General features: G+C 47.2%; 1 protein-coding gene across 2 annotated transcripts in view; it reads left to right on the top strand.

Moving 5' to 3' along the window:
• Positions 1 to 21,162, top strand: part of LOC106740992 (cysteine-rich motor neuron 1 protein) — a 32,632-nt gene that overhangs the window by 7,062 nt on the left and 4,408 nt on the right. For both annotated transcript variants that reach the window (XM_014612540.1, XM_014612542.1), the window contains 5 exons: positions 11,032 to 11,176; positions 17,557 to 17,987; positions 19,493 to 20,048; positions 20,320 to 20,563; positions 20,813 to 21,081. In XM_014612540.1, the coding sequence (XP_014468026.1) occupies positions 11,071 to 11,176; positions 17,557 to 17,987; positions 19,493 to 20,048; positions 20,320 to 20,563; positions 20,813 to 21,081 (1,606 nt within the window). In that variant the 5' untranslated portion in view covers positions 11,032 to 11,070. The remainder of the gene's footprint in view (positions 1 to 11,031; positions 11,177 to 17,556; positions 17,988 to 19,492; positions 20,049 to 20,319; positions 20,564 to 20,812; positions 21,082 to 21,162) is intronic.

Here is a 21,162-nt window from a genome sequence, read left to right as displayed (position 1 = left end):
AATGTATTCCGTTTCTCCGAGTTGTGCGGCCCTCCGCAAGTTAAATCGACGGTGAACTCTCTCTGCCTCTCTTTCTCTCTCTTTCTTTCCGCGTGCGCGGAATTTAATACCTTTTAATACTTATTAAAGGCCTTCTTAGACGGCCTTCTTAAATCTATCTATCGCAGACGCGGTTTCCGCGCCGACCTCGCTGAATGGAAAGTGACGGTGCGAAGCAGGAACCTTTTTTCACCGCGATTGTCGTGCGTACTTGCGCGCGAGTCGTATACATATATTGCGCGTTCCTCCCTGTACTTTAACGACAACAGAAATTTTCGCGCCCAATTAATTCCGACGACTTTCAGCCGCCGTTCCCCCCCCCTCCACCTGGCCGTGAACGAGCAGCCAAACGTTGCAGGAAATCCACGCGCGATCGACGGGGCCCCGGGCGCGGTTTCCGCGCGGGACTTCGCCGCGTTACATTACATGAAAATTACATCTATCGCGCTTCCCCGCTGCGTAATCTTCTTACGCAGTTTCGCTTCACAATCGCGCCGGATATGGAAGCAAAATACACACGCTCCACTTTCGAAAACACGACGGCAGTGGGCGAGTTTTCCTTCCGCCCCGCTGGAGACCTCCGTTTCTCGCGCGGGTCGCACGCGCTCGTTGTCGTCGGGAATCGTGGGGTTTAAACACCCTTGAACATTTTCGCTCTTCAGACACTCGAGAAATGGTCGCTTCTCTCCGTTTTCAACTACGCGCCGGCCAGTCTCGCGGGTCGATTAATTTCCAGCCCGTATGCTTTCTAAACGCGCGCGCGGAGAATGCGATTCCCATGTAAGAAGCGCGCGCGCGGTTTTCCCGAACCGCGCCCTGCCGCCGCGCTTCGCGTGCATTTGCGCGCAGGATGCACTGCTAAGAATTTTCAAACGGCTCTCTCTTTCTCTCGCGCGTACGGCGTAGCGGAATCTTCGCCTCGAATCCTATCGGGGAACCGCCGGCTGTGTTTAACGTGTAACACGGCGGTTGTATAACGTTCTCTATTTGCCAGATATCCTTGTAAGAGCGCGATCGTGCGCGCGCGCGGACGTGAAAGCAGTGTCCCTTTTTTTCCCTCTTTTCCTTTTTCACGCGTGCCCGCTGCGCCGCGTTCGGAAGAACTTTCGACTGCACAAAATAGACAGAATGAAAGAGAGGGAGAGGGGAGGGAGGGAGAAAATAGAAGGGTTTATTTACCTCTGGGGTAGGGTATAACCCTCTGGAGTTGCGAGTAAGTCAAGAGTACACGAAAATTGCTCGATTGCCATACTTTCGGATTAAAAGCTACCTAATACGTCCGGGCATACGGATATGAAGACTCGTATAAATGATAGTATAATTATTGGAAATGATGACAATACAGTAAAATATCTAGAATTCTAATAATCTAAAGTTAGAATAAATGGATGCCATGCCAGCTCTTAAGCTAGAGAGAGAGAGAGAGAGAGACAGAGAAATACGTTTATTATTATCCTGGGGCAAGTCCTTTGAGGATGTAGTTGGGAATTACATCAGTGAATTTGCAGAGTAATAATGAACATTTTTACAATTATGAATATAGCGGAGTGATAAATTAATATGTAGTGATAACAAAGTAAATTGATGATAATAATAGAGTGTATAATAATAATGATAATACAAAGATAGCAATGACGATGAAACGATCAACGATGAATACAATAATGTTGTAGTAATGACGACGATGTTCAGCGGCCACAAAGATACGTGTAAATTTGGATTATGTCGAAAATTGAAATTGAATTTCCCATGCGTTAAAATGGGGAAGCATTGCTTGATTTTCAGTATCACGGAGCGTTGGAAGAAATTAGCATATTTCTGATTAGGATGAAGAGGTTAAGAGAAAGAGAGGGTGCAAGACGAGAAGCTCTCGACGAGATCCGACGGGCGTTTTAATAAAGTTCCGCGTGACGCGTTTGTAAATCGAATAATACGCGCCCATTGAACCCGATAGATCGCGCGAGAAAGAGACTCGAACGCGGCGCTTCGCGGTACAATTCGCCTGGGACGAGGCGGAAATCTTCCGTCGGACGTTTTATCGATTCGCGCGAGGACGTACGCAAACACGAGTCGCTCGTTCGTTCTCTCTCCTTGTCTCGTGCTCGCCTTTTTGGAAAATTCATAAGCAGACGCTCACAGAGGCGCGCACGTACTCCCAACGGCGAAAGGCGATACGACGCAACGCCACTGATCGCTCGCTCGCTCGCGACGGTGCGTCGAAATTTCAACGGCTCTTTTGGCAAGCGGGAATTTTTCGACGTGTCTGAGCTCCCCCGCAATCCGGCACTTTGTAGTCGCTCGACTGACAACGCCCGTCGCGCCGCTTTCAGGAGCACAAAGAATTTCCAATAGCCGTTTTCACGAGGAAAACAGCGGCGCACTCGTAACTTCCGTCTAGAGAGAACGAAGGACAAAGAGAGAGAGGGACGCGCGATCTATGCTCTTTTATTTTCTCTTTTCTGCCTTTTCTTTTTTAGATACACACACACACACACACAAGCGTGCGCACTCACGCACACAAGTCGTTTAGGAATATTAAATTTTGAAATACAATTCGTGTTGCCCGCGACATCCTTTGACTATGATTGCGTTGAAGCTGAAACAGAGAGATTGCCCTCTCTGCGTATCTCGGTCGTTCCGAGCGCGCTGGCTAATAACGCGTGCGCGGTATTAAAAATACGCAATACGCGCGATGTTTTACGATTCTAAATCGATGGGAGCGCGTGACTTTTACATTATTTCGCCTCCTCTTTTTTTCCTTTCGTTTCAACCACGTTACACCGCGGTGTTTCGCGCTCGCTTGAGAACACCGAGAGAGTGCTTCCGCTTTGAAACGCGCTAAGAGGAAGCGCGCGGAATATTTGCCCCGATGTCGCGATTGCATTCGATGCGTTCCGGTTCCAGGGTTCCGCTTCCGGTTGTTTTTTTTTTTCGGAATGAATGTATGAATCGCGCGCCAATTAGCGCGACGTGGGCGTCATTGTTCCTCTCGTTTCGCCCCCGGTCTTTTGTTCCTCCGTCTTTTCACGAGATTTGTTTTTCCCGCTTTTGTTTCGGCCCGTTTTCAAATTTCGCTCCTCGTCAAGCTCGCGCAAACTTCGGCATTTCCAGGACTACACGGTCGTCTGTCGTGCCCAGGGCGTTTGATGGAAAAAAAAATCCACTGTGCTACGCACGTCCGGGCGCGTGGAATATGGAACAGCAGCGGAGACTGTCGGTCTATCTGTCGATTTTCCGAGTCGTCCGCGGGCGAAGCGACACGATGTGACGCGATGTTGCAGAACACCGCGTCGTGATACGTTTTCCGCGACGTTTTCGGGAAAAAGAGTAGAAAAAGAAGGCGAACGGGAGAATTTCCGTGGCGTTTCCTCCCGCGGGAGAGAGGAAGGGCCCGCCGGCGGAAATCCATGGATCGTCGGTTTCGTCGTTCGGAGCGACGACGCGCGACACGGCGGGAAAGCGTCGCCGCCTGTGATTTTTATCTCGGAAAACTTTTTCCCCTTCGCGTTAACTTCACGTTCCCTATTTTGTATTCGCGGCTTTGACTGCCGTCACGGGGATTACGCGACGGTAACGCGACGGCAAAACGCGCGCTCGCTCTCGCTCTGGAAAAAAGGTACGTTACAACGAACACGCCGCGGAATTAAGGACCCGCACCGGTCACCGCGAGCGCCATCATTCTGATTAAAGTTCGCGGCAGCAACTAAGTCGGGATCAGAGTGGGCTTTTTCTTCTTTTTTCAAACATCCGGTATCTTCGCTCAACGACGCCGTTTCAGAGAGGATATGTTGGGTATAATTTTAATTACACCGATATGCGTTGTAAGTAAAAGCGACGTAATCCCGGCTCTTTTGATGTTTCGATGTTATGGACGTTTTTCAACGCTACTTTATCGGTAGCACGCTGCAAATGGTAATTCTGACACACGGCGTAACTTCTTGTATTTATATCATAAATATTTGCCTTTTATTGTATCGAACGATTAACGGAATATTTTCAGGGAGCGAAGAGGGATGGCCGACAATTGCATTTGTAATTTTATAATTACGACATCTCTTTGCTTCGCTGCCGATGTGACTTCAAAGTTGCGTTAATTACGCCGTCTCGCTTTCGTAGCGGTTCTTTCCTTTTCCTAGGTCCGCTAAAGAATTTTCTCTTCTCTCTTATATCTTTTTTTATTCTCATATAACTCGCATGGAAAATTTATCGACGTTCAAATTGGAATCTAGTTTGATTTCTCAAAATAATTATGGATTCTAGTTGGTAAACGTATGAAGACCCTGGTTAGAAATGTAATGTTTCAAACATGCGATTCTAAGTGAAAAACATATCCATATTTGATCACCCTCTCTAAATATTTTTCCGCTTCTACTTTGCAGATCTACTTTCTACTATTGAACAAAATATATGAAACACTTTAAGTATTTATACTTTACAATTATATATGCACACTGTACGACGCTATTAAGCATAGTAAATGTGAAAAATGTAACTTCGTTTATTAACCTGCTAATCTAATATTCGATCAAACTGTCATTCGATTCTGGCGATGACAATCGATGCCCTGCAGCGCATAGCCAATCAGCATCGCGCAAAAGAGGTTTCATGGGTCCATGTTTGAAATAAGAATGGAATTCCCAATTAATATCATAATGGGATAACTTATTTGGGATAATTTTGTGCGTTCTAATAAGGAATTTGTTTCATGTAATGGAAAAATTTAGAAAAATTTCTATACGGTTATTTCTTCTCTCCTTCTCTCTCTCTCTTTCTCTCTCTCTCGTAAACTCGGTGAACTTAAACGAGGCTTAATGGAAAATCCGGCTCTCCGGACGTCGCATCCGGTTTTTCGGCTGCGTTTTATTCTCGCAACAGGATGACACACTTCCGCGCGGTTCCATCCGAATAAAAGTCCCGCGGTAACGCGGTGAAAAATGAATCGTCCGCGTCGACCGGACAAGCGTGCGATCCTGTCTACGTCCGTCTGCATTCGAGATCGATGTGGAGCGCGCGATATTATCCGGAGGTATCCGTGTAATCTATCAGCATCCTGCTGTGAGAAATTGAATGTTATATCAGGGCGTTAATCAGATCGGAACGGCGCGGCGGCCTAGAGTGCTTCTTGCTGATTTTCATCGATATTTCTGCCTCTACCGGGTGTTCACCACGAGATCACCCATGTGAGACCCCTTTCTCAACCGTAACTTCTACAGCAAGCTCGACAATGATCCTTTCCTTAACGAAAATGTCGGCGGAAGTCGTCGCAGAGAGTCCCAGTTTTCACCTTCACGCACATTTCCGCGCTTCGATCGCGAGCGAATACTCGATGAAAAATCACTCGATCAATCCAGATCGACGAGTCTAATTTCGTCTAATTTTCTCCTCCCTTGAAATCTGATTCGCCGGAGATTTCTCACGTTTGTGACCGTCAAGTACTCGTAGGCCGCAGCGACACATTTACGCGAGATGCTGAATCTGTTCCGAGGAACTCGGCCGAGAAATTGGCGAACGGTGGCGCAAAGGTCATCGACGACTACTATCTCGGGACATCCGGTGTAACGTTCGTAATACAGTTATTATCCCCGGCCGAGCAGGGTTGCGCGACTCTCTTCTCATATCGATTAGATCCGCCGTACAAGAGAGAACGGGAATTGATTATAAATTTATCGCGCTTATACGACGTACGAGGGACCCATTCTGCCTTCCTCTCCCGCCGCGTCGGGACGTCGAGCGTCATTTTTGGTATCTGCAAGATTTAGCGCGGGCGGCCACCGAGCGCCGCCGCCGGGTGTGCAATTAAATAAGATGAATCACGCTGCTCGCAGGCGCCATCGGCGGCCATCGGCCCGCTTATTAAGTATGCGGACGTGCGTTCCTCGATTTTTGTTTCGCGGCAAGATTTAATAGCGCGGCCCCGCCGGATTCTGGCAGCCAAGGGACGCTCCCCACCTCTCCGTCCAGCCTACTCGCGCGATACTCGTTTTTCGCTACGGCCATAAATCCACGCGAAATTTCCAGTGGTCGGGGAACATCGCGCGGGCGCAAATATGCATTATAATGGCGATACAAATTCCACCGTTCACCGTTGGGTATACCAGCCGCGTCGTGAGTGCGCGATCCTTCCGAAGAGAGCTGCAAAAAACGAAAACGAGAGGGGGGTAGGGGAAAAGAAGAGGAAAATAGTGTACGCGGCAAACAGCGCGAGGTATCGCCGAGCGCGATCGTAAATTATTGCGAAAGGAGCGAGCGAGCGAGCGAACGTTCCGCGCGCGCGCGTGAAATAAGAATATCGCACGGAAATTCCGTGTTCCGTGGAAGTTTACGAGACACACCGCTCTATCCCATCTCCATTTGTCAGACGTAAATGTTGCAGTACCTCTTCGAGCAGGAGGCTCACGTCAAAGATGTAAGCGCGGCGGACGTGCGTGGATTTAACAATTTCACCGGCGCGCACGGTCTTGCGAAACGCGCCGAATAATTCGTTCAACATCAAGGAGAGGTAACGATAATAATACGGTGCGACGGTACAAAGTGGCGAAAGAAGACACTCGCGCGCGCATGCGTGCGCGTGTAAGTAATTTACAATTGCACGTACGACGACACTTTAATAGAACGAAGGAAACGCGCCTGTGTCATACACAGACACACACACAGACATACACACACATTAAGAAGACAAAGCAAGCCCGGGATAACTTCCGCGCGTAACTGTTTCCGGGTCGCTGTGCCAGCCTTCGGCCAGGTGCACTCTGCGCTCGAGTGCGCAATTTCCGGCATGAAACGTCGAAACTATTATCATCCGGGTAGGATCGCGTAGCTACAGCGAAGATATTATTCGGGAGGAGGGGATATGACGGGCGAATTTATCGAGCTTCCTCGGGAGAGCAAACGATCCGGCAAGAAAGAGAAAAAAGGAAGGAGTATCTTTCTCTCTTGACTCTCTTCGTGTTGTGGTGACGCAGAAGTGGATCTCATTTTTCTTCGGATTCTAATTGGACGTATTAATTCAGCTCAGACCGGGACCGTAAATTCCTGCGTTTAGCCAGCTATTGTCTGGGCGGGTCAATGTCGTTCGCGTGTCATGAATATCAATATATTTTTTCACGACTGAATTTATCATCCTTGAACAGCGGAAGGTTGATACGTTACTTCATCTTTATATATAACATTTTTAATATACATATTGACTGTTCAGTTACATTAGAGTACATGCAACCTGTTATACTATCCAGAACATTAAATCGTTGTTCTCTTTTTCACGTTGCACAACATAAAACGAAATATCGTCTTAATTTTATCGCCAACAGGTTATGTATAGCAGCGAATAAATTTTCTGACCGTGTTGATTTCTTTTTATGGCACTGGAAATTCAAACATTCCATAATACGTGCAATTGTATAATATACCTTACGTCTTTCCTATTATTAATTTAATCGATCAATAAATTTATATCATATACGGAACGTTTAAATTTTCCAGTGGAGTGCCATATAAAAGAAATCAACGCGGTCAGGAGATACGTTCGCTGATATATGTAACACCTGCCGGTAATAAAATTAAGACCACATTGCGTTCTGTGTTGTGAAAGAGACGATTATTGTCTGTTTCAATCCTGCGATAAATCAATATTGTAAACTAAAGAATTTTTATACATCCCTGTAAATAAATATTTATTATTATTATTAATTAATAACGACCGTGTCGGGGGTCGACCGATCGATCGGTCTCGGAGAGACCGGTTTCGAATATTTACATTTCACAGAAATCGGTCCGGTCGAATTCCACACTGGCGGAGACACGAGCGAGGCTTCGCGGTACGGTTAACGAGCCAGGCCCGGAAATTAAGTCAAGCACCGTGACAACCGGTATACGTATCTCTCGATAGTGGAACGCGCGCTCGGCGAACGTTACGTCTCCGCCGACATTGTCGCCACGCCGCTGCGGTAGCGTTTATGCGTATTATACGACCGTGCCACTTATTATCCGCGAAGAATGTACGAGGGAAGGCGATGATCTGCTGGCGCGATCGCGCCGTTCGCGGCCCACTCTTCTTCGGTAGATCCGGCGCGCGTTCGACTTTGTCTTCTCGCTCCTTGTTCTCATATGCACACCTGTCCCTTTAGCTGAGCCGCTTCAGCTTCCCTTCACCTTCGTGTTCAGTTTCTGCAGGGGGAAAGTTCAGTCGACGGCGACGAGCACGCGGCCGAATATCATCCGATCTCTCGCAATCGCGTGACAATAATAAGAACCCGTTCGACTACGTCTGCCATTCATGAGACTAACTTGAGGAATCTCTCAGGGTGAGATTCTTTCCCTCGGAAGTGACGCGCGCGCCGATTTCCCACCTGCCCTCCCGCTTCTTCTTTTTCTCCTCTCCGATCCTCATGAAAGTGTACCGACGGTGATGACGCGTTCGGGAATCCACACGAGGCGCCGCGACGATAGAAAGTTACAGGGACGCTCCGCCGACACTGAGACCCGGAAGGAACCTCCGATGACGGCGAGTGACCCACATCCGGTGAGCCAACCGTGAGAGAGTAGACGGTGCCGCGACTTATATGGCCCCGTAGTTGCCCGATCGCGTCCGTGAGATTCCGTAAGATCGAGTAGAAACTCAGCGAGTAGAGAGACCATCGGCGCGAGGAGAGATTTATGAATCGTTATCCCTCGAGGCTCCGGACGTTGATTTCGCAAAAGCGCCGCACGCAACATACTTTCCAGCCTGATGAAGTTCGCGCTCATTAGCGCTCGATCCGATCGACGCGAAATTATCATTCCGTTGCGCGGATAATACTCGCAACGGACCCCCCTCGCGTCCTCTCGCGTCATTCCGACGCTTTCACGCGCGACACAATGCGAGCTGGAATTTTATATTAAGAAATTACCGATCACTTCCATCCTCGTGGCGCGCGCTTCGACTTTCTCTGCCAGCTCTCGTAGTCGCTAGAAAGTCTCGCAGCTACAACCGAAGGGCTTAACGCGATAGCGATGTAACCCACTTTTTCGCAGCTTCGTAAGTTCGTCCGTAATTTTTTTTTATTCTTTTTATTTTTTCGTCGGATTAATCTGCAAAAATGGGCAATCACGTTTATGCCTGGTTCTCTCTGTCCCGAGTTTATGAAAAAGCGGATTGCTCTCTCTCTCTCTCTCTCTTTCTCTCTCTTTCTCGGTCGCATTCATTTCCCGCGATTGTAACCCGATCATCTCTGTGTATTCTCCAAATTAAAACGCGCGAATTTATTTCCGTTTTTGTCTCTTTTTATTTATTCATCGGATTAACATTCCCATCGTACGCTTACTCATCGTTCCTATATTTACCTACGGATGATTAAAGTACCGCGTATGTAAGTTAAATGAAACGTGGATGAATATTGGCGAAAACTCGGCCGCGCAATCGCTGTTTTTTATTCGGGTCGGCTCGACCCGACACGGCAGTATTTTCATTCGTCAAGGTTAAAAGTAACCGTTTCTCTTCGTGTATCCATACTTGTGTACGTTCTCAATTAGACAACTGTACGTAATATTAAGAAGTGTCTTTTTCGCGGACTTCGTTTTCGGTCCGTCCGCGGGAGTGCGAAGATCCCGCGGTAATCCGCGAAACGGAGAAACTCAGCCGGCGAGGTTCGTCATCGGACACGCAATCGCGACACGCAGAAATCACGTTTCGCCTGACAGCCGACAACAGGCTAATGACAATAAGCGTAATCTCGGCGCGATTGCTCCGTGTAATTAGCATCATGCACGGCACCGGCGCGGCGCGGCGTTATGGCCGTCCCTATCGTTGCATTATTCATGTCGCGGACTACACCCTAAATTCGAAGGCTTCCCAAAGGATGTAACCGCCGTCGCCGCCATCGCCGTCGTCGGTAATTTCGCCGTCGAACAGCCCCGCCATTGCCGTATGAATCACGAAGTAAGGTGCATTATAGAGCACCTCGGCGAGAAGGAAGACTCTTTGCATCCTGAGGATTGAACGACCAGAAAATAACGCTTGAAATATGTATTATGTTGCGAGAAATATTGCACCGGAAATATATATATATATATATATATATATATATATTTATCTCTCTCTCTCTCGACCCCCGCCGACATCGATTACACCGATCGTCGCCGTTTTCCCTCGCCGAGAAACACACGTTGATTTTTGCGCCCTATTTCCTTCTCTTTCCTTTTGATTTTCGTATCGGCAACATTGTTAGCGATGACGATGATGTATCTTCATTTGCGTATTAATCCAATTTCAGCGTCGCGCACGATTATAATACGTCATAATCAGTCACGATCGACACGATTCCGCATTACGCGAGTCTCCGACTATCTCTCGGACGAGACAATCTTCTCTCTCGCTTCTAATCACGAACGTCGCCGGGGAACGTCGTCGCGCGACGATGATGATGACGATGGGCGCGGCCGGATAATCGGCGATGAGAAAAAGCCGGCGTGTCGGGAGCCTGTAACGAGACGTGGCACAAAAGGGAGACCGGAGAAAAAAAGCGAAAAACGGTCTGACAATTCGTAGATCTAAAGCCGACTTCGGCTCATGAATAACGTAGGAGGGCGCATTAGAATATTCCCTACGGCATAACGAATAAGGAGACATAACTCCCATTGTTATTCCTCCGCTTAAAGGGGAGAGCTCGGTCGGGCCGCGAAAGAAACGCGCGAAGAATACTCCATGGGCGATACTGTACTGTGAAGAAGGCGGCACACCTCCGAGAAGGGACGCCCGACGACGGTGCTGTATTTGCAAACCGCTTGGCTTGTTAAGAGATCTCGCTCGTCGTGTCAAAGCAAAGGTCGAGCCACCTCCGAGTTGTTTCCTCCCGCGCTCTTTCGCGTCCTGCAAAAAAGATACGACGTTACGACGCACGTTACCGGCTCCCGGTGAGAGCCCCTTTCCCCTGTAATTAGCGCGGCCGTCGATTGTTGTTCGCCAGCGGGCGCCGCTGCTATCAATCGCTAATTGTGCGCCGTGAATTGTAATTGCAGATCTAGCGGCCGGCTCAAAAATTACTTGATGCGCTGAGGATGCGCCGTGATTTTTGCAACGGTGGGCTTGCCTGCGCCGTTGTTGTGTGGGTGTCGTCGACTTGCCTGCTCGTCCTCTCGCTGTCATCATCGGTCACCGCCGCAGGTACGTCATCCGTTTTTCTTTCTTTTCCCCTTTCCTTTTCTTCCCCTTCGCTATTCTCGGACGTTTTATCACTCACTCGTCGGCGGCATCGACGACGACGACGACGCGACTCCGCGTAACGCCTTTGTTCCGTTCGGAATTGAGGCGCCGAGAATGAAGTGGACTCGAGACACTTGGGTAGACCGGAGGAGTTAAGACGATGGTTTTACGAGAGGACGTTTTCTCCGGTTACATCGGGTGGCCGCTTCTTCGCCGCTGGTGGTGACGATTGTTCGACTGCGCGTCGCACGCCTGATAAAACGAGCGGTGTAAACGCGAGCGATTACACACGGCTCGTTTTAATCATAACAGGACATCCCCCCCCGATAAAACCGCCTCCTCGCTCGCAACAGAAATGCGAATGGCGGAAAAATGTGAGTCAAGATGGCTGGCCACCTTTGCAAAACTTCAGAAATTTTTATATGTATCTACATTAGTCCTTTCACAGTAACTTTTCATTAAAATTCTAAATGTGGTTTAGGAGAAACTAGAAATAGAAGTTACAAATAAGACATCAATTTCTAAAGGAACATGTATAAAATTGTATCATTTTCAGTTGGGAATATCTCAGTTTCCGAATTATTTTCCAACTTTACAGACGTGTGGATACTATTTCTACCAATATACAGCTAAAATATTAAAGGATTCCTAATATAACAAGCTTGGCGGACTAACTACTTTAACTCGTACGGCGAGAGCGACCACATGTACATACACACGCATGCAGTAGTCAGAATAAATCAAGCCTAAAATTATGGAAGCCGAAGTGGATCGACCGCTTTTTCCTGCAGCGCCGAGCGACCCGTTTATCGAAAGTGGATTGATATTTCTGTCTCCGCGTCCCACGCGACGCGAATAAACGCTCGAACGTTGAGCTCTGATAAAATCTTTTTTTTTTTCCTTTTTCCACCCAGGACGTTCCGTCGTCGTGCATCGCCGACTCGGCGAGGCGCGTTCACGAGCGCGCAACTGGTCTCATTCTTAATTTCTCGAGTTAATCTGCTTCCGATATATATCGCTCCGGGCGCTTCAATTATCGGTACAGTCTACCCCGTCGCGTCCGCGCTGAAGTTGATCCGGGCGGCCGCGAGTGTCTCGGCGGAGTCGCGCCCGACGAGACATGGCACCACGCAGAGAGAGTCTTGAAGAGTTCGAAGGTCCGCGCGGAAAAAGGAAAGCTAACTCTCTCTCTCTCTCTCTCATTCGCGGACGTGCATCTGCATATAATGCGCGCCGGACGTGAGCGGATTTCGGAAGTCGAACGTGTGCGCCGTGATTCGTCCTTGATGTTGCGCGAACCGCACATGTGTCCGCGACGTATGTTCCCCGAGGGGAATTTAAGGATTTTGTTCCCGAGGGCTCGCTCGACGGTGAATTTCCTGCGGGCCGACGTCGCGGGGACGGGCGTGCAATTTCTTCCGCCTTGGCAGAAAACGACCCTGCAGAAACGACCGTTTGAACGCGTGTAAAATTAGGTATTACGGGACGCGCTCGTAAAATCTGAATTCAGCCGGGCCGCTCGCGTCGGTAACGCTCCGCTAAATTCGCGTTATCCTGTACGCGCAGGTACGCACGGCGATCGTAATTTCGTCATTCCGAACGGTCGACGAGTACACGACGCCTTCGTTATCCGCGTTCCACCTTTCCTCGTATGAGAGCTGGAAAACTATATAATGCTCCGTCTCGTTGTACGCGCTGTTACAGCGGACGTTTGATCGGCGCGCGCGTGATTTTCCTCCGAGGAACTTTGAATGCTGGTTACACGGCGCGAGAGTCCTTCTCTCTGTCGCGCGAGTTTCATCGCCCGGTAGAACAGCCGATATTCAATTGTCCGGGTTATTAATGTGAGAAAATGTGAGATAGAAATCCCCGTGTAACATCGGAATCTGTGCCCGGAATGATATCGGTTTCAATAGCCGTTCTCTTTCGATAATCGTGCCGTTACGGCTTTCGCGTGCACACGAGTGACTGATAATGTGCGAATCGCACGTGCGATTCTCTGTTTATCGCTATCCACGTGTACACACGCGGCCGATTGCGCGTGCATATATACATGTGCGTGTGTGTGTTACGTCCGACGAGTGTATCACTGCAACGTGCGTATACGTATATTCTAATCGGCGGATTAAATAGCGCACCTAACGAAGCCGGTAATCGCGCCGCGAGATTGCCGGTTAGGGACTACGGATTCGATCCGGCAATCGATTCCCGATATGTGTTACAGCAGGATACGCGGGATGGACTTTTCAGTAAATATCGAGGACAGCCCGATTTGCATGCCACCGGCAATAACAAATTGAATTTCTCCCACTCACCGTTAAAAGGCATCCCCGCACCTTTGCCCCTCATCATCGTGCGCCCACATGCTACCTTTCTCTCTCTCTCTCTCTCTCTCTCCTCCTCCTCTTTCTCTGTTTCTTCCTCGTTCCCTCTTTACATCTCCTTTAGAGTTTATATCGAGAATTATATCGAGAAACGCGCGATGGCTCAGCGATGCGACACATTAAATCCTGTTTGTACGCTTATCGAAATTTAGAGAAAGGGCGCGAGGCGCTTCAGGATGTTTCCTATATTACACAGTTTATACAGGGTGTTTCCTAATTAACGGCCGCTATGTGCACAGCGTTATTTCTCGTGAAAAATAGAATCAAAAAGTCCCGAGCTATTTTCTCGTGAAAGGTCCATTATTTATGGCAACTTTCCAACTTTCAACATATCTTTATATCTAAGTCATAAAGTAAAATTCTGTTAAAATAAAATCAACTTGAAATTAATTGGAGAAGATAGATTCGTTATCCGCTCGGTCGCTCGAAGCATAGTTTGCGAAAAGCCTTGTTTTTCAATCGCGTATCTTGGAAATTATTGAGACGTCTCGCTCGTTTTCGCTCGGCATTTTTCAATTCAGATTTTCACGAAGAATCACGCTGTGTAAATAATAAGCGTTAATTAAAAAACACTATATATACATACGCATATGTATTTCTCTCTTTTATATGCGTGTTAAAATATACATAATATGATAATATCATGCGATTAATATTAATTATTATTTGTTCTATCTATTATATGTAATTGATGTGTTATGATTAATTGATCAACTACATGTGAGACACACAATACATGGTATTTCGTTGCGAATCTCATCGCGAATTCGCAGCTCGTTATCGAATATGGGCTGGATAAATAAGCGCGAAAGGCGGGATTCCGCGAGTCGGCGAGCCGGAAATTCGGGTAATCGGATGCGCGGCGCCGCTTGAGTTTCACTGGACTTTTATGAAATTCGCTAACGGCGTGAAAACGTGACGACGCGGCGCGGCAAACGGCCGATTGACACGCGACGCGGCACTCGCGCTAGTCGCGCGTCGTTAGTGCGTCGCACTCTGCGGTACTTTCGCCGAGGGCACCTAAATGGGATATCCGCTCGAGCGGATTTTCTTTTCGTGTGTGTCCGGCACTTTCTTCCTCTTTGTCACGCAAGCGTGCATCACCGTTGTCGGTATTAATATGTGCCATGTAACGGAACGCACGCACGGAGTGAACTCGCGTAGTCACGCATAAATTTGCATAACAGCCGAACTCCTAGTTACAAAGAAAATTACGAACTAGTTGCAAGGAGAATTACGCCCCGCGATCTTTCGTGGCACACACGGAGAGAGGAAATTAAAAAGAAACATATATTTCTCCCCCCGATCTGAGATATTATCCTTCCCATACGGTAGAAAACATTTTGTACTTGTGTTGAAGTCTGCCTTTGTTAGAATTTTTGTGTTAAATTCTTAACGTGCCTGTGTGTTAATTTAAGGTGTGTTAATTTAACGTATTTGTTATCTCAATGCATATTCTGTGCTGAGTCGATATTCAACACATGTAAGTGTTAAAATAACATTATATACGTGTTAGTTCTGTGTTCATTTTCGACATAATATTTGTGTTACCTTATAACATATTCACCTTGCGTGAAATTAACACAAAAATATGTGTGGACTATTTGGGACGTGTGAAGTGTGTTACATCTAACGTAAAAGTTTTTACCTTGCAAATTTGACTTCAAAATTCTCGCTCCGCGCCAAGACACCGCTTTTTTAGGAGAGGTCGGTTCATTCGATCGTGTAATACGATTACACAGCGTGATACGACGATGTAACTTTGTCCGTATATTTCATTACGCTTGCGTCGATAAATTTACCATTAGCCGAAGAACGGAGACAAGAGACAAGTTTGACGGAAGGAAATTTCTTCTTTGTGGAAATTCCCCGCCGGTGCGTCTCCGATCCCGAAGCGATCGGAGTCGCAAATTCGGACACCTTTGGTGGGCGCGTATGAAAAACGTCCATTGATCGTCACTCGGCCTTTGCGTTTCCAGCATTTTCTTCTTTTTTCTCCGAACTTACACCAGTCCGTTTTCCCGTCGAGAAACGCCTTTCTCGTTTGTCCATCCCATTTGGGCGCGTGCTTTTTTCCGTGCGGCCGAGTGTCCGTGCCCGAGGCGTTCGTGGCCGCCTGGAAACGCGCTCACGCTAGCACGTTAGGTAAGTATAGTAAGTGTGGCAGTAGGATGCCAAGGAACCGTTAGGTCGACTCTGGCTATTTTTATTATTATTATTATTATTATCGTCGTCGTCGTCGTCGTCGTGCTACACTTTAGTCCGAGAACGTGTTCAAAAATGCCGCCTCGGCCGTGCGAGAAAGCACCTTATTTCGCGATGACCTATTAAGCGCGCGCGACTCGCAGCTCATTAATCCACGAGTCGTCGTCGTCCTCTAACCAATGCGATGTCGATGTAGCTCGTCGCGATTATTCGCCGAGACCGCGACTCGAGAGAGGCGAACGCGCGATTTAAATTAACGATTACAGGTGAAAAATGGAGTTTGCGCGAAATTAACTAATAGCGCCAACTAACCGGCCGATATAAAAGATTTACCGCAAGCGGGAATTCATGTCGCAAATGGATCTGGAGAATTATATGAACTCGCTGCTTCGTTCCTGCATGAAAAAAAAAAATCTGTCGCTACCAAAGCCGGGCTCTACACTCGGATTTATGAATAGACATGTGCGATTGAATGTACGGGTCGAGCCGTTCTTCTCTCCTCCTCCTCCTCCTTCTGCTCTTCTCCGATCTCCGGATTTCTTTCCTCAAATTCATACTCTCATGTAGAACTCTTCGAATATATTTTCACACAAAGCATCTCGCAGTGTGGATTAATCCGTAGCGTATGTTCGCCATTTTTAGTAGTTCCTACTTAGAGACAGTTTATCGATTCTCTTTGTGCGGACGTCGACGAGTAAACGAGCGCTCGCAACTCGACCTATTCTGGACGCATAACGAACGCTAAATATACTTTTTTAATTCCACGGTACGAGCGTCGTATTGTTTCAGCTTGGAAATCAGAAAGACACGTGTTAGCATTTTGATACGCCCGAAATAGAGTTCCCGATATTGTCGGAATGCGAGAGAGATATTAAAAATCTCGGCGTTCATCGCCCTTAGCGCGCGCGAAACACGGAGGAAAATATTTCAGACGAAAAATTTTATGCTGTCGTAGAGCGAATAAACGAAAATAGAATGTTGCTTGAATACTGTTCAACGTTTCACAATAAAATTGATTTTTCAGGTCATTTTATGAAGAAAATCTCATCATACGAACATGTGTTTGTTTCTTCGTAAAATTACCGCAAAAATAAGCTTTTAGAATATTAAACGATACTACAAAAATGTCCGGTATATTTATTTATTTACTACACAGAAAAAAATTAATATCAATTCGAGACTCGCATTCACATATAAACAAGAATATCATCTGACGTGAAGATAAAATTTGCTTACGAATATGAAGAAATTTTACATAGTTCTATTAAACATATCGTATTTCCGTTATTCAAGAATAATTTTCATGTATTGAAAGAAAAAATATTGGGCAGAAAGAACATCTTCAAATTGATGCAAATTCTTGGTTTGAATGTATTGTTCTTCCCATCCAATATTTTTTCCTCTCAATTCGTGAATATTATTTTCGACTAACAGGAATATGATATTTCCGGTGGAACTACGTAGAATTTCTCCATGTAGGCAAATTTTATCTTCGTATAAAATTAAATATCTTTGCTCATACATGTATGAGAATACGAATCTTGGAGTAATAAAAATTTGTTTTTCTGTGTATACGACAGCGTAAGATTTGCCGTCTCTGAATTATTTTCCCCCGCGAACAGACGCGTTCGATAAGAGCATCGGACGTAACGTTACACGGGGTGTTTCAGGTTTCGTTCCAGCGACGGCTGGAAAAACGAAGAACGAAAGAGTGCCGTCTCTGAGGTCAATTTGCGATTTGCATGTTCACAGAGCCGTCGCTGCGGGCCGTCGGTCGATGTCCCTCCTTCGTCGAGCAGAGCGTCTGTCCGTCCAGGTCTCCGGGTTGCGAGAATGACTTCCAGTGCCAAGGTGCGCCGGAGGAACGCTGTTGCGCGACCGCGTGCGGTCTTCGCTGCGTCATCGGCGAGCTGACCGGCTGCGAGCAGTTGGCGTTGGCGGCCGTCAGACGGTCGCGGGCACTCGCCCGCGGCCCACCGCAATTCGTACCGCGATGTAACAATGAGACCGGCGAGTTCGAGAGGGTGCAGTGCGAACCACAGGGGCGCAGTTGCTGGTGTGTCAACGACCTCGGTATCGAGATCCCCGGCACCAGGGCGCCCAGCAAGACGGCCGTCAACTGCGACAAGCCGCGCGCCTGCCCGGCTCACAGCTGCCGCATGTTCTGTCCTTTGGGATTCGAGGTACTTGAGTAAATGTGAACGAGCATCTTCTCCGGAACGGCTCTAAAGCGTATCCTCCAGTCATTTCCGGAGGAAAAGAAGCGTCGACTCCGAGTAAACTTCCTCTCGGCCCGTAGCGAACTTTGGTGAAATCTGGAACACGTGAAGCTCGGCGTCTTTCCTTCTTGATACTTTTATCTTAATTTTTTTTTAATCTTGATACTTTTGTTTTAATTTTTTCGATCTTCGAAAAGATTTCCCTTAAACGCCTTTTTTCTCCTTGACTTTTTGCTCGTCGACGGTTTCACGATTAGAGGAGATCGGGGCATAAAGAGGCCACGTTTATTACGTTCGAATTAAAATAAAAAAGTTTATACGATGTTTTACAATATTGTATATATTTTCATGTGGCTGCAACGTCTAGTTAAAACAAAAATAGTAGCTTTATATTTATTCATGCATGAAAAAGTTATTAACCCTTCTGTAGCCTTCGGGTCTATTCGGGTCTATTCTGAAATCATTTTTATTTTCCTGTTACATTTTTATGCGGTGAATGAATATTCCGGCATTTCATGATTTCGTTTCATAGCCTAGTTTCAAATTAATGTCCTTGGGCTATGAAACAAAGGAATGTCAGAATCATTCAAATTACGTAAAATCGCATAATGTAACAGGAAAATAAAAATGATTTCGGGTCAAACTCGAAAACTACAAAAGGGTTAAATTGAAAACAATTTTGTGCGAATTGGAACAAGGTTGTCACATGTCGTTTTATGAAGAAACAAGATGATACAGTTTCAACGCTTCTTTAATATTTTATTAAAGTTAATAATATATCACATAATCAAGGTGCAATCTTATCTCCATCTGTTTTTCAGCCGCGCTTTCGAGCCATGATAACCGAAAATACAATTAAAATCTTTACATCTATGAATATAACTTCTTAATCCAACCCGATAACTCGATCACTAACGAGATTCGGTGATCTATGTGTACGTTTATCTGCACATGCATAAGCCACGTCCCAGCCGTCACTTACCCCGAACGGTAATTTTGAATATAAAAGAAACTATATATTTTACAATTATATTTCACTGAAGAAACGTGGAAATACAGCTGTGCGATAACGGTTATAACTGAATCCAGGAAAAATCAACTGAAAGTACAATATTTTTTATGAATACCGGAGGGAAATTGCAACCAGTAATTTTGAAAGCAACGAAACAACGAAAATAAAGACGGGAAAAAATTTACTCACCGTGTCTAGTTAAAAAAACGTGTTCATAAATGCACACAATGCGTGTTAGTCACGAGCTATTTCATACACCCAACCAACCAACGATACCAGCAATCCGCAGAGAACAATATGCGCCTTTTATTTATCCACTGAAATATAAATTTCTCGGCAAGCAATCCGTGCGATTTCTCGTCCCGATCTCCTATTCCAAAATTCGATCAACGATAGTTTCCGCATCGTGGTCACTTTCCCCGCGAGGCCGACAGACTTATCGTTGCCGTTGTTGCAGATCAATGAGAACACGGGCTGTCCCAAGTGTGAATGCCGCGACCCTTGTCGCGGTGTCACCTGTCCGGGCATAGGTCAAGCGTGCGAACTGATCGACGTGAGCTGCACGCGGCCTCCGTGTCCGCCGGTGCCCAGCTGCCGTAAGGCGAAGTCCCTGCTGACGATCTGCCCGGTGGGCGAGCCGCTGCAGATCACGGACTCGCCGCGGCCGTTCCTCTGCGGCGACAGACCCGGCAAGCCGACTTGCCCGCCGATGTACAGCTGCCTGGTCGAGCCCAAGCAGGAGTACGGGGTGTGCTGTCCATCGAATGTAGGGCTGCAGCGGGTCGGGGAGTGTCCCGTGGACGATCCGAATACGACGACGGAGTGCGGGTCCACTTGCCGCTACGACCTGGAGTGCCCCAGCCCGCAGAAATGTTGCAACAGCGAACGCTGCGGCGGTAACGTGTGCGCGATACCACGTGGCCTCAGCGTGTGCCACCGGGACCGCGTGCTCGCGGAGATGCTCAGCGTCTCCGAGCGTGAAGGTCGCGGCTACGTTCCCCAGTGCACGGAGGGTGAGTAAGATGCTCCCGAGAACTCACGCGCTCGCGTTTATATATTTTTACTTATTTCGACTTATAATTAATTTTAATTAATTTTACTCATTTTAATTCTGCTCAATGATGGATTATTTTATTAAATTAATTTAATTTTAATTAATTTCAATGTCATCGTGTCCCAAGCACGCTCGTATTTTATGCCCGAGCTTCCAGTAGTATCGCTTTGTTAATTCGTTTAATCGCTCGGGTGGGAAAGCGACTCGTAAATACGAATTGATTTGAGCAGATGGGGATTACGAGACAAGGCAGTGCTCGAGAAACGGCCTCGTTTGCTGGTGCGTGGATGACAAGGGTAGAAAGATATCCGGTTCAATGGGCCCCGCCGAGAAGATCGACTGTAAATCGATAATCAAGGCGCGCTCGCTTCCAGCGTCTTGCACGCCTCAACAGTGCGCCCAAGTCTGCCAATACGGCTTCAGAACGGATGTTTCCGGTTGCCCGACTTGCGAATGCGACGACCCGTGCGAGGGGTAGGTATATCGTAGTACGGCGATGTCGATGAAACTACTTTTAAAAAATAAAACTGAACAGCGCAGAACCGAAGCTGATATTCTGTTTCCTTTGTGTCGCAACACGAGTTCTCTCTATCAAGAACGAATAGAACTTCTCGACGATATTCTCATCCTCTTTCCTACGGATGAATTGTAATTTTAATTTCGCACAATCGGATTATGCAAGAAACTCATCGGTCTTCAGTGATCAGACGATCATTTTTGCAGATTCCCTTGCCCGGAAGGGCAGGAGTGCGTCCTGAAGCGCGAGGATGGCTGTCCCGATTTTCTATGCCCGACGAAACCGGAATGTAAATCCAAGAAAACTTACAAGAGCCCCTGCCTGCCCGGCACGCCGCTAATTGATCAGGACGGGAACGCCGCGACTTGCGCCTCGAACGAGACTTGCCCCGACGGCTACAAGTGCACGATGGTGCCGGAAGCCGGCCAATCGGTGTGCTGCATGGCAACGTCAAGCCCTACGAAAGCACCCACTAGTAAGTCTTGACCGTAATACAACGGTCGAACAATCAAATGTCAACGATGATAATAAAACTCAAGTTATCAGCAGGTTAGCA

This window comes from Dinoponera quadriceps, unplaced genomic scaffold, assembly GCF_001313825.1.
Source record: "Dinoponera quadriceps isolate SergipeBrazil2010 unplaced genomic scaffold, ASM131382v1 scaffold397, whole genome shotgun sequence".
Taxonomy (NCBI): Eukaryota; Metazoa; Arthropoda; class Insecta; order Hymenoptera; family Formicidae; genus Dinoponera; species Dinoponera quadriceps.
This window is presented reverse-complemented; position numbering and strand designations above follow the sequence as displayed.